This window comes from Leopardus geoffroyi, chromosome B3 (assembly GCF_018350155.1).
Source record: "Leopardus geoffroyi isolate Oge1 chromosome B3, O.geoffroyi_Oge1_pat1.0, whole genome shotgun sequence".
Taxonomy (NCBI): Eukaryota; Metazoa; Chordata; class Mammalia; order Carnivora; family Felidae; genus Leopardus; species Leopardus geoffroyi.
The window spans coordinates 84313999-84332374 of NC_059337.1; the positions used below are offsets into that span (position 1 = coordinate 84313999).

The 18376-nt window shown below is 37.5% G+C and overlaps 1 protein-coding gene across 5 annotated transcripts in view; it reads right to left on the bottom strand.

Annotated features, from left to right (window-relative positions):
- Positions 1-9053: 9053 nt before the first annotated feature.
- BAZ1A (bromodomain adjacent to zinc finger domain 1A) overlaps positions 9054-18376 on the bottom strand; it is a 95714-nt gene continuing 86391 nt past the window's right edge. For all 5 annotated transcript variants that reach the window (XM_045450676.1, XM_045450678.1, XM_045450679.1 and 2 more), the window contains 6 exons: positions 17303-17550; positions 16985-17211; positions 14947-15416; positions 12124-12266; positions 10820-10907; positions 9054-10057 (listed from right to left, as the gene is read on the bottom strand). In XM_045450676.1, the coding sequence (XP_045306632.1) occupies positions 9861-10057; positions 10820-10907; positions 12124-12266; positions 14947-15416; positions 16985-17211; positions 17303-17550 (1373 nt within the window). In that variant the 3' untranslated portion in view covers positions 9054-9860. The remainder of the gene's footprint in view (positions 10058-10819; positions 10908-12123; positions 12267-14946; positions 15417-16984; positions 17212-17302; positions 17551-18376) is intronic.

Sequence of the window (18376 nt, forward strand, 5' to 3'; positions counted from 1 at the left end):
GCTAGGAAAGCCCTTTCCAAACCAATGAGGACAGTTTGCCTTGGCTATGTGGAAACATACTTTTCAACCCAAATTTGAAGAATGATGCCCATTATTTTCTATAAAATGGGAGTAACCAAAGGGGTATTTTACATTTATGAAAAGATTTTTAAACCTTCTCTTCTTCACCATTTATCCTTTTTTGGCCATAAGTCAGAATATTTTTTAAAATGTGATAATTGCATTATTTATCTAAGCAAAATAATTTTGCTAAAGCCTTCATCTCAAAAAGTCAGCTCTTTACGATTCTGCTCTGGAAATTCCTACCTTCAAAGTAACATGGACTTTTAGAGATGACGAGCATCTTTCACATTTGGATAGGGGCACTGGTAGATGTTTTTAGATCTATTAGAAAAGAGTTCAGTCTAAGAGTCTTTGATCTGCTGGGATTTCTAACATATGTGAACTCTCAACACACTTTCTCTAATTCTACCAGATGTAGCCACGGCGAGTCCATGAACTATAACTTGGTGTAGTTACAGATCTCTTGCTTTCTATTATACAGGATGGACTTCCACATGTTCTTTTGCTTTGGAGCTTGCTCATTTCCCTCCAAGAAATTGTCAAGAGATGATCAGTACTGGTGGACCCTTTATCTTTGTCCTAAAAGATGGCATTGTTAGGCCACCCAGTAAGTTAAACAAATACAGTACTTTGCAGACTCTGACATAGTTGGTTTAGACCTTACAGAGAAAAAAGCTGAGTTGAAATGAAAAATTTTAGCCCTGGATATGGTCTTAGTATATGTTCCTTGAGTATGTGAAAAGAATGTATATTCCACTGTTACTGGGTGGAGGGTTCTATGAATGTTGATTAGATCCTTTTGGTTGATGGTGTTTAGTTTTATTTACTTGCTGATTTTCTGCCTAGTTGTTCTACTAATTTTTGAGAGACAAATCTATAACTGTAGATTTGTCTGTTTCTCTTTTCAGTTCCATCAGTTTTTGTTCCACATGTTTTGCAGTCCTAAATGCATACACATTTAGAATTACCATTCTTGGTGGATTGATCCTTTTATTATCATTAATGTTCCTTTCTGTCTTTGGTAACCTACATTGTTCTTTTTTTTTTTTTTTTTTTTTTTAACATGTGTTTATTTTTTGAGAGACAGAGAAAGAGTGTGAGCAGGGGAGGGGCAGAGAGAGAGGAAGACACAGATTCCAAAGCAGGTTCCAGGCTCTGAGCTGTCAGCACAGACCCTGATATGGGGCTCGAACCCACCATGAGATCATGACCTGAGCTGAAGTTGGATGTTTTACTGACTGAGCCACCCAGGTGCCCCTAACCTTCATTTTTCTCAAGTACATTTTATTGGATATTGATTTATATAGTCACTCCTGCTTTTCTTTTATCAATGTTTGCACTCTGTCTTTCCCATCGTTTTACTTTCAAGCTACCCATATAGTTAAATTTGAAATGAATTTCTTGTAGACAGCATATAATCTGGTCATGTGTCTTAATTCATTTTGCCAATCTCTCTTTTTGATCGATAGACTATTTGAACACTTACATTTACATAAAATAGAGCAGGAAGTATAGAGACTTCTCGTTATACTTCCTAACACCCATCCCATTTTCCCTATGAGTAACATCTTCTATACATGTGGTACATTTGTCATAATTGATAAACCAATATTTACATTATTATTGGCTAAACCCATAGTTTACATTAGGTTCATTCTTTGTGTTGTACATTCTTTGTGTTTTAACAAATCTATAATGAAATGTAGCCATGATTATAGAATTATACAGAATAGTTTCACTGCTCTAAAAAAGGCCCCTGTGCTCCATTCAGTTCTCTCTCCCTCAGAGCCCTGACCAATTTCTCCCTTCCTTCCTTCCTTCCTTCCTTCCTTCCTTCCTTCCTTCCTTCCTTCCTTCCTTCCACTTTTTAAATTGGTGTATGTAGAGCATTTAAGTTGCATATAATTATTGATTTGTTAGGGCTTATGTCTACCTTTTTTTTTTTTTTTTTTTTATGTTTCTTCTCCAAAGATGTCCATGTCCTAATTCCTGGAATCCCTGTGAATATGTTACTTTATCTGGCAAAATAGACTTCTAAAATGTGATTAATTTAAGGACCTTGAATAGGGAGATTATCCTGAGTTGTCTAGGCAGGTGTAATATAATCAAAATGGGTTCTTAAAATCAGAGAACCTTCCCTGGCAGGGTCAGAGGCAGATGTGATTATGAAGAAAGGCACAGAGAAATGTCATGTTGGTAGATTTGAAGATGAAGGGGGCCATCAATCAAGGAATGTGGGGACCTCTAGAAACTGGAAAGAGCATGGAAATGGATTCTTCCCTAGTGACTCCAGAATGGAAAACAGCTCTCTAGAAACTTTATTTTAGCCTCCTGTCAGACTTCTAACCTACAACCAATAAGCTTGCATCATCTAAGCTGCTAAATTTGTGGTAACTTGTTACAGCAGCAATAGAAAACTGAACTTTCTGTTCTTTTGTTTGTTTCAAGTGTGTTTGTAACTGCTTATTGAAGCATTTGTATCATGGCTGCTTTGAAATCTTTGTCAAATAATTCCTTTTTTTAAGTTTCTTATTTTGAGTGCAGAGCCCGATGGGGGCTTGAATTCATGAACTGTGAAATCATGACCTGAGCTGAAAATGAGTTGGACACTTAACCGACTGAGCCACCCAGATGCCCCTTTGTCAAATAATTCTAACATGTCACGTTGGTGTTGACATCTTTCTCTTTTTCATTCAGTTTGAGATCTTCCTGGTTTGTGGTATGAGTAATTTTTTACTGAAACCTGGATATTTTTGTATTATGAGACTGTGGACCTTATTTAATTTTTTTAATGTTTATTTATTTTTGAAAGAGAGAGAGATAAGAGTGTGAGCGGGGAAGAGAGAGGGAGAGAGAGAGAGAGGGAGACACAGAATCTGAAGTAGGCTGAGACTCTGGACTTTATTTAAATCTTCTTAGCTACTAGCTTTCTCTGACACCACTGACAGGGAAAGTCTGGGAACTACCTTGTAATTGCCAAATGCAGAAGTCCAAGTTTCCCACTCAGCTTTTAATGACACCAGGAATGGGGTTCCCATTATTGCTGGTCAGTGGTCAGTAGACACCTCCTGGTCTCCACTGACACGCTAGGGGAGGCGGGAAATACCTCACTACTGGCTGGTGGGGATGAAAGTCCAGGCTCCCTACTTGCTCTTCACTGACACCACTCCAGTGGGGGTGTAGGGGCACCTTATTTTATCCTTATCCTATCCTGGTGGAAGTCTAGGCTCCCCAGTTGATTTTTGGGTGTGGGTAAGGACAGGTTTTTCTGTGGTGTTTGGCTGGAATGGAATGGTTATTGTCTAAATGTTTTATCTTCCTAGGCTGCTCCTTTTCTGGTTCTTTGGAAAAGCTTTTGTTGTGGCTTTTGTTTTCTTTGTGCTATTTAGAATTTCCAGTTGCCAGCTTCTTCAGTTTCATCTAGATATATGAGCCAAAAAGAAAACCCAGGTAACTCATCATGCTTTCCTCAGATCCCAAGGTCCCGAGTCAGTCTGCCTTCTCGACAACTTTCAGTCTTAAGTTTGCTTTATATATGACATCTAGGGTTTTTGGCTTTTAATTTTATAGCAGGAAGAGTAGGGGAAAGGATGCTTACTTACTTCCTTATCCAAGAAGTAGAAGTCTGCCAGGGTGCCTGGGTGGCTCAGTCAGTTGAGCGTCCGACTTCAGCTCAGGTCATGATCTTGCAGTTGACTAGTTCGGGCTCTGTGCTGATGGCTCAGAGCCTGGAGCCTGCTTCGGATTCTGTCCCCCTGTCTCTCTGCCTCTCCCCCGCTCATGCTCTGTCTCAAAAATAAACATTAAAAAAAAAAAAAAAAGAAGTAGAAGTCTGCCTGAGGATCATTTTTAAAGTTGTTTTTTTTTCTTTGTGGGTTTTTGGATCACATTTTGGCATTTTTTCCCCCAAGTCTACATTTTTAATAAATGTATAGTTCTATGATGGTTTGGCTTTACGTGGGTTTTCAGTTCAGGTCTAATTTGTAGGTTTTATCTCCACCCCCCCCCCCCCCCCCCCCCCCGTAGTATTAAGACATTAAGTCCATCAACTTTCCTTTACCAGCTGCCTACCCTCACTGGGATAGCTACAACTTCAGCTCATGTCACTGTCAGAATGGTTTTTCAACCACTCTCTTGTGCATTCAGCTATGAGTTTAAACAGATGCTCATTGTGTCTTAGTTAACATTTATGAGTGTTTAAAAAATTTATATATTTTATCATGGTAAAAACACACACACTAAAGTTTCCATTTTATTTTTAAAGTAAGCTCTACCCTCAACGTGGGGCTCAAACTCATGCCCCTGAGATGAAGAATTGCATGCTCTACCAAATTAGCCAGCCAGGTGCCCCTAAACTTTCCAGGTTAACCATTTTTAAAGTTGTGTGTGTTTTTTGTTTGTTCGTTTTTGGTTTTTTTTGAGAGAGAGAGAGAGAGAGAGAGAGAGAGAGAGAATCCCAAGGAGGCTGTCAGCACAGAACCCTCTGCAGGGATTGATCCCAGGAACCATGAAATCATGACTTGAGTTGAAATCATGACTTGAGCTGAAATCAAGAGCTGGACACTCAACCAAATGACCCACCCAGGTGCCCCCATTTTAACCATTTTTAAATGTACCATTAAGTACCTTCATACTGTCGTGCAATCACCACGACTATCCATTTGCAGAATTTTTCATCATTCCAAACAGAAACTGTATTCTGGATGTTTTCAGGTTATCTGCTTCTGGCTGGTAAAGTGGGAGACATTTCAGGTGGAAGGCAGAGCAAGCGAAAAGGCATGAAGTCTTCAGAGTCCTAATTTCTGAGACACAACAGAGTCTAGTGTGACAGGAACCAATACATAGATGGTGTAGTGGGAAGTGATACATGTGGTTGACAGAATGGTGTCAGCTTGTACAGGCCAAGCTAATCCCATTGGAGGTAACAGGAAAGGAAAATTATAAATAAGAAATTGAGTGGCTTAGTTTTGTTATTTAGGAAGGTAATTCCAGTAATAGGGAGATCTTGCAGAGATAACAGTGCTATACTGATTATTGTGCAAAATATGAAAAGTTTGATGTATTTCGTCCAGTTTTCTGTTTAGAGCAGGGTATCAAATCCTGTACCCGTTCCTCCTTCATGGCTGGAAGTAGAATCTAGCATGGGGCAGTTGCTAAGTTTCACCATGAAGCAGTATGCAATTGCTCAGGGACTGTATGTAGACCTAAAATAAAAGAGAACCAAAGATGAGATTACAGGTGAATCTTGACTTTTAAGAGTAGCCAGAGCAAGAACTGGTGAAGAAAATTAAGAGTTCTTTCCGTTTGTTAAATACTGTTCTTTGTTTAAATTATGTATTATTTACTCCAGATTAGGGATCAGAAAACAAAGCCAAATCTGGCCCCACACTTGTTTTTGCAAATAAAGTTTTACAGTAACACAGCCATGCGTCAGTTATGCACTGTCTCTAGCTGCTTTTGTGCTACAATCGGCAGAGTTGAATAGTTATAGCAGAGACAGATGACTGGCAGAGCCTTAAATATTTCCTATCTAAACCTTTACAGAAAGTTCGCTAAGTCCTATCCTAGAGGATTATGGGGACTGAACAGTGAAAAGTGCATGGGATCAGGCAGAAGAAATACCACAAGAAGCCAGGGCAGGAATGAATGAATGAATGAATGAATGAATGAATGAAAGAAAGAAAGAAAGAAAGAAAGAAAGAAAGAAAAAGATTTTTTCAAGTAATCTCCACACCCAGCATGGGGCTTGGAACTCAAGACTGTGAGATCAAGAGTCACACGCCCCACCCACTGAACCAGCTAGGCACCCCCAGGCAGGAAAATATTTAAAATTATATGCCTATAACTCTCTGCTGACAGCTCAGAGCCTGGAGCCTCCTTCTGATTCTGTCTCCCTTTCCCTCTGCCCCTCCCCTGCTCATGCTGTTTCTCTCTCTCAAAAATAAACATTAAAATTAAAAAAAAAATTACATGCCTATTAGCTGTAGAAATGCTACACTGCCTCATTATCCATTTTTTAGTTTGTCACTTCTGATCATTAACTCATTTTAAGGCTCTAATAACAGAAACAGCTGTTATATACATGCAAATGGTTACTGAATTAATTGTAGTAGTTAGCCAAAACATCACAAGTAAATTATAATTTTTAATTATAATTTTTATAATTTTTAATTATAATTTTTTATAATTAACTATCAGATACCTGGTTAAGTAAATGCAGGACTGGGTTATCTGAGAGGTTTCCAAACGAGGTGAGCCTTAGATACAGCAGAACACTGAACAGCACATAAAGAACAGAGATATCCACAATGTACGGTACAAAGCGAAAACAGCTGTTTAAAATAGGATTTGTATACCACGATCCATTTTTACTGAAGAAAATAATCTGAGAAATTATACATCAAATTTATTTCTATTTTGCATTTTATTGTTTTCTATTTTTTGGGCAATGGCCATTTATTAATTTTGTAACTAGGAGAAGTAAGCTTTTCATATTACTGGGGAAAAGTAATATACGTCTAATATTGACCCAATCAAAGGCTTAAATCACAGCCTCACACTTCAGAGATTTGTTCATCAATACTTTGAATATATTTTCTCAATTTCTTTGACAGTAAGGGTCACTGGCTCTCAAGACAAACTTTTACCTAGAAAGAGAATGAATAGAAAGATTAAAGGTCTGCTCAGTCATTTGTACACCATTAAATTATGAACACACTGATGTTTCTGCATGTTTTTGCTAATCTAGAGGTTTGCTTTGACACCTTTGCTTAATATAGCAAGCTCTCCTGAACTGTGAGCATAAAGGCTAATGCAGAATATGTGGTTTACGCACAATCTTCCTCATGTTGTTAGTGAAATTAACCTAAGCACCATGTCCATTTTTTTTTTTGAAATTAAAACAATGAACTCACATGTGTCCAAGCATACCTCCTTTTCTCTTGAGAAAAAGTCCAAGACATTTAAATATTTTAACATTGGAAAAAAATAGCAAACAAATGAGAGAATGAACATATTTGGAAGAACAATGTTCAAAGCATGACATAGCTGTTAAATTTTGGCTTCTCACACATTTCTGATTTTGCTAAAATATTAATAAGGATCCTGTAGCCAATATTAATTAGATCTGTAGCCAAATATGCATGGGAACTAAATCCAAAGTTTGGAAGATAGCAGCTTTTCCTATTCTCATGCTCCCTTTAGTACATATTCTGAGCACATGGCTGAAGAATAGGACAGTGATCCTTAGAAACTACAAATAAAAAAGGAAAATAAGCATATGCTTACAATGAATAACTCTCCAAACATGTGACATAGACTATTATCTGATATGAATACATGTACATTCTCCATTTTCCTTTCTGCCCACTCTTTTTTATTGTTCAGAGATAAATTTGCATATCCCTCATCTTCCTGGAGGTAGCCTAGCATATTGGAAATAAGGAATTTTGACAGCCTGGTGTCATTTACTCTGTGATCTTGGGCAAGTACTTACAAAAAAATTCATCTGAGTCAAAATCTCACTTGAAAGATGGAGAGAATAACAGCGAAAATCCTTACAGAATTGGCTTAACATACATAGTTATTAGGTATGAAGGATATAAACTTCTAAATTAACAGGCTTGGCATATAACAAGATGTGTTAATTTCTTTCCCTTCTAGCACCCTCTTACAATTACAAATTAAGTGCTTTTATTTTTAAAAATTTTTTATGTCTTTATTTTGAGACACAGAGTGCAAGCAGAGGGAGGGGCAGAGAGGGAGACACAGAATCTGAAGCAGGCTCCAGACTCTGAGCTGTCAGCACAGAGCCTGACGTGGGACTCGATCTCTAGACTGTGAGATCATGACCTGAGCCGAAGTCAGACGCTCAACTGACTGAGTCACTCAGGCGCCCCACAAATTAAGTGCTTTTACATATACAGTTTATCTGGGGTTGGAAATTGAACTCAGTAAGTGGTGCCTAGCTGACTGAAATGTCTCAACTATCTTGGACTTGAGTTTTCAATTATGTTTCTATTCCACCCATTCCATTTTGTAGTTGTCTCCTTGAAGAAAAACATAAACTCAAAATAGGAGTTGGATAACACTGTTTTCTTGGTCATGTCAACATTACATTCCCAGCCACTACTATGAATGTTATGTATGTATGTTAGCCTTGTTGCTGTGTAAAATTTCAATTACTGCAGGTATGTATGGGTGTAAGTAATGATTTCTATATCTAAGAAAATCTGGCTGGGCAGATTAAAAAGCAATGTCTTTAATTTTCACTGAGTCCGAGAAAGGCAACATATAAATTGCCAAGTCTTAAGACTGACTTTCAGACTTAACAGTTATTAGTTGGACAGAATTTTCCTTCTTAGTGTTTATTGTCAAGAAGAAAAGCACATACAAATGTTAGTTGTTATGAACATTAAAAAGTGAAGAATATTAAGTAATCAGATAATTTACTATTGAAGTGTACTTGCATTTTAGAATTCTCTCCTAAATAAATACTGAAGTACAATTTTCTAAGAAATTTGGTTATTGGTATACGAAATGATTACAAATATATCAAAAGTTACAGTTGTGAACATATGGCAAGATTTTAGATGAGAAAACAGGATGATTCTACTGCCTTCCAAAAAGCCCTAGAGAGGACACCTGCGTTTTGCATTCTAAAAAGGAACAGCTAGTCCTATGAAACTAAGGCCTCTGTACATCTTCCATCCCTAAGAAATAGCACCTCCTATTTAATTTATAAAATGTTGAGTGGTGTTTCTTAACAAGGTGGGCATATTCCAAACTTTCTTTCTTCCTTTTACTGAGAATCTCTATCAGAGACTGCTGCTGTTACTCATGGGAGGTATCTTACCTCTCAAGGGTTGGGGCAGAAAAAGATGCAAATCACTGCCATAGAGACTCAGGTACAATAAAACATTAGTTCCTATGGTCTGTATGTATCACATGCAATAGTCCAATTCTGCTTTGTAAAAATTCCAGATTCCGAATACTTGAAAAACATGTATCATTTTATTTGTACACTTAAAAAAAGTTGTACATAGAAACCTGTAATACAGTTCTGTAAAACTGAAGGAACTGTCAGGGAAAAGGGAGGGGTTACCTTTTACTGATTGTTCATTAAAGAAGTTAGAGAAATAAAACAAAAACACAGTAAAATGTTTAAAAAATTAAAGAACATTTTCCAGGTACAAATTTTATAAATACAAAACAAATTCACAAATTATTTTGAATGCTAAATAAATATCTAGTTAATAAACTCAGACTTAATATCTCCAGCCAGCATTGGTACAGCACTTCAAGGATATAAAATTGGATGCATTCATGTGTAGTGTTGAAAGAATGTGCTTATTAAACATCTTAGACATATATGCTTTTTTTTCCTAGACTGTGCTATAATAGAAGATTTATCTGTATGGACAAATCTCCCTTAATACCACACTTCTAAAAAAAAAAAAAAATCAATGACAAAATAAATCACAGGTGAGAAAATATTTTCAGAGATATTGGGACACATGAATGATCTCAAAATGTACAAAAACCTCTGTAAACCAGTACTGTAACCAATACATCTATCAAACTTATTAGATACTGAACAAAACTGTAGCAAAGGCAATCTTTCCTACATTCTCCTGAGTGCTTAATATTAAAATTGAGAATATAGTGCAGGCCACACTTCAATGTGGTCAATCAGTTGTTATTGCTTTATATATATATATATGCTTTAGAGCATGATTTAATGTTCCATTTTCATGAACAATTTGTCTTTCTCAAATATATCCTTCAGAAGGACAAAATTAGATTCGCGACTTCTTTGCAGCTGGTGGTGTGCTAACTTGATCCACATTCCCAGGCGCGACATGGAGTCCAAGTTTTTGAGCCTGAATGTGAAAAAATGCTTGAAGCCTAGTTCCAGCTTTTGCTTCACTTGTGTTACGAGGGTTGTACTCAAAGCAGTTCGAAAACATTAACTCAATATCATCGATAAATTCCGCTAGAAAGAAAAAAACAAATGAGATTAGAATAAAAGTACATAAATTATAAATATACATTTTGTTTGTATCACAGCTGGAAATGTCATTAAGAAAACGGAAGCCCACTTTTTTCTTTACATATTGAAGTCTCTGGGATACCTGGGTGGCTCAGTTGGTTAAGTGTCTGACTTTGGCTCAGGTCATGATCTCATGGTTTGTGAGTTTGAGCCCTGCATTGGGCTCTCTGCTGTCAGCACAGAGCCTGCTTCAGATCCTCTGTCTCCCCCCATCCCCCTGCCCCTTCCCTGCTGGTTCTATCTCAAAATAAATAAATAAAAACTTTAAAAAAGAAAGAAAGAAAGAAAAAAGAAACTGAAGCCTCTACTCCATATTGTTTTCATGTAAAAGACAAACAAATGACCTGACTCTACCCTGTTCCCCAAAAAAGAAATTGAAGCCTCTGAAACAAGGTAGTAGAACTAAAACTTAAAATTGTTGAACTATAAATGCTTTAAAATTGATTTGTTGAAACTATGCACTTATGCAATTAGGAATGTTATATAATTACATAGAACTTCTATCAAGATCAGATTCTATAAAATATCTAAAACTCAATTAATCCCTATGCATCTTTTATCTCTGTATACATAGACAAGCATTTTAGGGACCTCTTGGGATGCCATCTATACAACCACATTAATATACATCATTTAAATCACGAGAAAACAGCCTTTACCTCTTTAAACAAAAATAATTATCAGAGAAAAACATAAAGTACTTACATGCTAATTTATATTCACATTTGTTCACTTTTTCACGAATTATATTTAAGGCAATGGGCTTTTTGATGATGTCATAATAGTCTGGGACCTGTAAAATAATTCAAATATATCTCCTATAGAAAATTTATCAGAGATAAGTTGTGCAAAGAAAAAGCTTGGGGCACCTGGGTGGCTCAGTCGGTTAAGTATCCAACTCCTGGTTTCAGCTCTGGTCATGGTCTTGTGATTTGTGAGACAGATAGTCTGGCGTTGGGCTCTGTGCTATCAGCTTGGGATTCTCTCTCTCTCCCTTTCTCTCTGCTAAACCCACCTCATGCATGCTGCCTCTCTCTCAAAATATATAAATAAACTTAAAAAAAAAAAAAGGAGGGGCGCCTTAGTGGCTCAGTCGGTTGAGCATCTGACTTTGGCTCAGGTCATGATCTCACGGTTTGTGAGTTCAAGCCCCGCATCGGGCTCTGTGCTGACAGCTCGGAGCCTGGAGCCTGCTTTGGATTCTGTGTCTTCCCTCCCCTCTTCTCTGCCCCTCCCCCGCTCATGCTCTCTCTCTCTCTCTCTCTCTCTCTCAAAAATAAACATAAAAAATTTCTTTTTAAATAAAAAAAAAGGAGAAAAAGCTTATGATTTTGCTTGTGTGCTCTCTTTCTCTATTTCTCTCTACTGTGCCTAACACACCCTTTGTTCCATTCAAACTACCCATCATTTCCCATATTCTCATTTCTGGGTCTCCTTTTCCTAGAATGTCCTTATTCTATTTCTTACTATTGAAATCCTACCTTTCCTTAATGACCAGACCAAACAGTTCTAGTTCTTCTATAAAGAACTAATTCCTGCTATTCCCTCCCTTTGAAATGGTCAAATCAATCTCCTTTTCTTCTCCACTTCTGGAGGACCATTATAACTTCTATTACAGCACTATAACACTGCCCTATCCGCTGCAGCATATCACATACGGCCTTAAGTATATAAAGAACTCCAGCACCATCTCAAATCCCTTAGTTTAGGCCATCTCTGTTTTCTTAGGGTACCAATAACGATACTCAGTTGAATTAAATCTATTCATATTCATTACATGGAAAAAAACTTTGAGGTTATTTCAACATACTGTCATCATTCGTTGAGAATCAGTCACAGGATTAGAAAGGACTGAGAACACAATGCACCCTAACGCCATTTTTTTCAACACAGGAACCAACGTTCCAATATGTAGTGACTAATGGGAATTCTGACTACCTCAAAGTTGCCAAGAAGACTAAAATCAAATAATATACATGAACACATTTTATCAAATCTAATAATTTTACCTGGATTTTGGAAACGAGTTTCAAAAAAGGCCAGCTGTCATCATGCCGTACCAGTTCCACAACAAGTTGTTCAAAAGCAGACAATTCATGAACTCCTCCTTGTCGGCCTGAACTCCTTCGATTCAGTGTCATAGGAGATGATTCTAAATAAATGATTAAATTAATTTTAGGTGATGACAAAGCAAAATATTTGATCACTACAAGCTAAACGGTATTATAAATACACCTAAATTCTGGGGCGCCTGGGTGGCGCAGTCGGTTGGGCGTCCGACTTCAGCCAGGTCACGATCTCGCGGTCCGTGAGTTCGAGCCCCGCATCGGGCTCTGGGCTGATGGCTCAGAGCCTGGAGCCTGTTTCCGATTCTGTGTCTCCCTCTCTCTCTGCCCCTCCCCCGTTCATGCTCTGTCTCTCTCTGTCCCAAAAATAAAATAAACGTTGAAAAAAAAAAAAAATACACCTAAATTCAAAGAGAAAATTGCCATTCTGTATATATTGAGATAAACTAACTTACATTGGAGATATGAAAATCTGGGTCAAAAATTACTATTTCCTTTTTTTATTTTTTAAAGATTTTATTTTTAAGTAATCCCTACACCCAATGTGGGACTCAAACTTACAACCCTGAGATCAAGAGTCGCATGCTCCACTGACTGAGCCAGCTAGGAACCCCCACTATTTCCTTTTTGATCATAAAATTTCCAAATGAACATTCACTGGGAACATATTGTGTTTTTTCTTTTTCAATTTTTTAATGTTTATTTATTTTTTAGAGAGAGACAGTGCAAGCAGGGGAGGGGCAGAGAGAGAGGGAGACACGAATCTGAAGCAGGCTCCAGGCTCTGAGCTGTCAGCACAGAGCCCGATGCAGAGCTCGAACTTGTGAACCATGAGATGACCTGAGCCGAAGTCAGACGCCTAACTGACCGAGCCACCCAGGTGCCCCATCATTGGGAACATATTGTAACAACAGTGTACTATAAAAGAAAGTTTCTAGAACTTTATACATTTATAAAGTTTATACATTATTTTTTAGCCTGTTTTATTAAAAATACATTTTCGGGGCGCCTGGGTGGCGCAGTCGGTTAGGCGTCCGACTTCAGCCAGGTCACGATCTCGCGGTCCGTGAGTTCGAGCCCCGCGTCGGGCTCTGGGCTGATGGCTCAGAGCCTGGAGCCTGTTTCCGATTCTGTGTCTCCCTCTCTCTCTGCCCCTCCCCCGTTCATGCTCTGTCTCTCTCTGTCCCAAAAATGAATAAACGTTGAAAAAAAAAAAATTTAAAAATACATTTTCAACTATAATAAAATGAAAGTAAGCAATTCTCCAGTATTTCTGAAAACACATCCTTAGGAAGGTAACCTCTTCAGATCTAGCAAGTAGGCCTCTTTATAGATTACCTTGCATAAAAGAAAAGTAATTCTCAACAATGAAGTAAAAGATTATTCCTATAAGTCTTATTTTTTATATGGAGACTTTCTTAAAATGTTTTCTCATAAAATCTAAGGTGTATATAATGAAATACATTAGGAATGTATGAACTAGAGGAAAAGTGTATGAATGAGTAGAAAAGGGCAGCATAGTTCATATTATGAATTCAGGTGTTTAAATTTTCTACTTAAATGTAAATCCATACATTTTCCCCTTTGTTTGTCCTTGGAGCCAGGTCAGTAAATTCATAAATCAATTAACAACAACAAAATTTTTTTCTTAGCAGAGTTTTTTAGAATACAAATGCTTCAGGTGTACTATTTTTTCCAAGTAGCTTGAAGTTCAGAATTGGGGAAGAGCAAAACAGATAAGGGGATGGGAAAAGCTAAATTAGATCTCGGTGCCAAGTTACCTGATAGAACCCTCCCAAACCCAACAACCCGGTGACTGCACATACAGACTAATGGGTCTTCCGTTCTTTCACCAATGGATTCCTTAATCCTGTCATAGGTTTGAATAATACAATACAACTTATCTATAATTCTTCAAGGAACAGTAATGCTTTTTATGTTTAATTTTATTTTTTTGGAAATATCAAAGTTTTATTACTATGGACACTAAAGGAAGAAAAGAATAGGATTGAAGAGATAAATAAAGAGATTATATGGGATAGAGATTACTATAAAAAATGATTATCAGAATTAAAAAGACAGCTGATGATTACTCCCTAACAATATTACTCTCCCAGCTCTCCCCTGCCCCCAAATTCAGTATGCCAGATAGGAAACTTAACCAAATAACCCAATGTAGCCTGTGTAGGTTATGATGAATATATGTGTTTTAAAGTAGAAAGGGTGGAAGAGAATGAAATGTTAGAATATGTTATACCAAGACTGTTCAAATGTTGGCCAAATCTCTCCATTAGAAACAGAACACTAAAAATTTTTCACAACTATCTTGCTACACTACTAGAAAAATACTGGCAATATAATTTACCTTACTCCTCAAATGGCTAGCTGCCCCTTCAATGAACATTATGGTTCAGGCTGGGCTGTTCCCTAGTAACTTTGTGTATCTTAGTGACAGCTTTTAAAAAATGATTCAAAGTATCTCAACACTCAATCTTTTTTTTTTTTAATTTTTTTTTTAATGTTTATTTTTGAGAGAGAGAGAGAGAGAGACAGACAGACAGACATAGAACTCAAAGCAGGCTCCAGGCTCTGAGCCGCCAGCACAGAGTCCGATGTGGGGCTCGAACTCACGAAAGCCAAGATCATGACCTGAGCTGAAGTCGGACGGTCAACCGACTGAGCCACCCAGGCACCCCACAACACTCAATCTTTCAAAATTATTCCATTTTCTTAGGTAAGAATAGTTTAAATTAGACTTCTTCATACCTGTAGATTGTCTTTTCCTTCCTCTTCTCTTGGATTCACTATCTTGGAGAGAAAGTTTTGAAGCAACACTTAGAGATCTTGACTTCTCACTTGACTTTGTGGCAATGACTCTGAAGTTAGGGAAGTTGGGACTATTTTCTGGTGTATTATTAGCACTTTTCCTGCCTCTGCGTTTTCTACGAGGACTAAGTAGTTCCACAAATACATCCGCTTGCAGTGGGCCGTAACTCTGGCGAGTAGAACGACCGGCAATTCTTAAAGACTTAGTTTCTGTTGGAGGAGCAGATTTTATCTTTCTAAGGCTTCTACCAGTGGTTTTAGAGGAAACAGTTGTTTTGGGTGTACTCTGCTGACTCCTTGAAGTATATCTTCCAGGATCTTGTCGTTGGCCACGACTGGAGAAAGAAGAGCTAAGTCTCCCTCTTGTTTTAATTGGCAATCTAACTTGTGGTCTTCCTCGTTTTGGTGGGCTGTAAATATTGTTTGAAAACATAATTATTGTACAGAGAAATGATGCAATTAAGATTATTTCTATTCCCCTTGTTCTACTATTCAGCCAATGAGTTCTATATACATTTCTTTTGTCTTCTTACAGTAACAGTTTTTCATCACTTTTCATTACCACTGATGCTGAGGTAACCTACAGTTTTGGCCAATGACTGCAACTAAAATAGGCCTTAAACCTATGGTTCCTGAATAGTATGTTAAGAATCTCTTTGCCATCTTCTGCTTCTTACTGTAAAATACAAAACTAGGTTCAATCTTCCATTTTATTATTATTATTATTTTTTAAGTAAACTCTAACCCCAACGTGGGGCTAGAACTCACGAACTCATGACCCCAAGATCAAGAGTCACACGCTTCAATGACTGAGCCAGCCAGGCAACTCTAGGTTCACTCTTTTAATTGCCTTTAAGCTGTAGACAAGTATCAAATAACTCCATTAAGCCTTTTTTATCCATCTCCCCATATACCTGGGCTTCCAGTTTACTTAAAATATTTCCAAGAATTTCCCATATCATCTTTATGTTAACACAAATACTGCCCTTATAATCTACCGGGGCGATAGCTCTTGCTAGTTGGAGCTATTGTTGGGGCTCTTGGGTTGCTCAGTTGGTTAAGCGTTTGATTTCAGCTCAGATCATGATCTCATGGTTCGTGGGTTCGAGCCCTGCGTCAGACTCTGTGCTGACAGCTCATGGCCTAGAGCCTGCTTTGGATTCTGTGTCTCTGTCTCTCTCTGTCCCTACCCTGCTCGTACTCTCTCTCTCTCTCTCTCAAAAATAAATAAACATTAAAAAAAATTAAAAACAAAAAAACAAACAAAAACAAACAAAAACAACTTGTTTAAAATAGATGGGGCAGCTCTTTCTACTTACCCCTCCTCAGACTGGCCTTTTTGTACTTTGTCAGTTCTAAGTTGCCCTTGCTTCACATTCACTTTCCTGTTTCCACATGAATGGGGTTCAAATGTTAAAAAGGGACAAATAAAGGGAGAATGCTCTAGTGCTGCCACGGCTGGAATAGCCAGGCACTTGCTAAGTTGCAGAGTACTTGGCTATATGGTAGTATATAGAAGTTGACCCCTTCTGGGTGCTAATGTGGTAGAAGTATAACAATATAATGTGCTTCTTGGCATATCTCTTTCTCTTTGTTCGAGTATAACTCCTTGAGAAAGCAATAGGGGCACAGGGAAGCTGCATTCATCTTTATCTCATGAATATCCTCTGGAATGCTTATTTGCTGCTCCAGGCATAAAATGAAGTAAAATCAAACTTAATGGAGGTCTGAATTAGTATTCCTGTCCAAACTTGAACTCATATTTGATTTTATGATCTGGGTAGGTTCATATAGCTACTATACTTCCTCAGGAATAATTTCAAATCCTTATAAAACTAAAGCAAGGATAACCTCAGGCCACTTATTACCCACCGGTTTTTAAAAAAGTTAAGGGCCCCAACCATTCCATTTGTATTTGCGAGGTCAAGACACTGTGTGAATAAAACTCACAAACTCTCATTTTATTGCATGGACTTACCTGACTTCTTCCTCTTCCTGTGAGTCATCTTCATCTTGTTCTACCTCATATTCTTCCTCCTCACTTTGACCCTCTTCATCATCATCATCAACTTCATCATCCTCACCTCCCATACTGTCTTCCATCTCTTCATCACTCTCCAAGGATGGTCTCTGTCTAGAGGAGAGTCTTCTCGAACGTTGCTTTGGCCGACACTCTGGACAAAACCAATCTCCTTCAGGCACAGTCTGACAAATCACAGAAATGATCATTAATCATCTATCACTCAAAACCTCAATCACTCAATTTAATCTAAGAAGTAGAAGAAGGGAAAAATACCTTTAGCTTTGGCCGAACACAGTACGTATGATGACCCCGATCACAGCCATCACAAAGCACCATGTTTTCAGCATCACCCTTCTTTCGGCATATCTTGCAACGAGCATTCAGTATAGATTTAGACCATATCACGCTACGATCCAAGGTGGAGAGATGAAGAAAGACTTGGGATAGACTAGCAGAAGCAAGGAGAGACTCTCTCCAACGGTCCAGGACTGTTTTATAAGAACGTCCACTGTCACTGGCATCTTAAAAGAAAAGGTAAAGTGATTAAAGTTTCTAGGCAAACCTTAGACATCTCCTAGAACTATTTTCTTAGTAGTTTAAACAGATTTGATTTTAAAGTTTTTCTAATACTTAACAAAAAGATGTTAATATTAAAAAGAAAACTTCATGTTAAAGAAAATATTTGCTGAGCTATATCTTGTTTATGACATAAGGAATTATTTAAACCCGTATATCAAATGCTTGAAGATTTCAATAGTTAAAAAAGAAAAATAACTTAGGCAATGTGTTCTCAATCTAGTCTTTGTTACCAAATCTTGACCTAATTTAGAGGACTGGCTAAATATGATTACAAGTCAGTGACTATTCATTTGAATCAAGAATATTACTTCTTCTTTTCGGATAAAAGATGGACTTCTCTCTAAGTATCAATCATATGAGGTTTCTTTTGGGGCTGATGAAAATTTTCTGAAATTAGATCATGGGGAATGGCTGCTGAATTATACACTTTTTAAAAGGATGAATTTTACATATGTGAATTATATCTTAATAAAGCTATTATTAAAAATATCAATTCTGTACAAATGCCAACTCTGTTATCTTCTATCTCTAGGAAAATACATATTTTTTATGTTTATTTATTTTTGACAGTGAGACACAACATGAGCAATGGGCAGAGAGAGAAGGAGACAGAGGATCCAAAGCGGGCTTTGCACTGACAGCTGAGAGCCTGATGCGGGGCTTGAACTCATGAACCATGAGAGCATGACCTAAGCTGAAACTGGTCACTCAACCAACTGACCCACCTAGGCGCCCCTCTAAGAAAATAACTTTTAAATGAGGTAAATA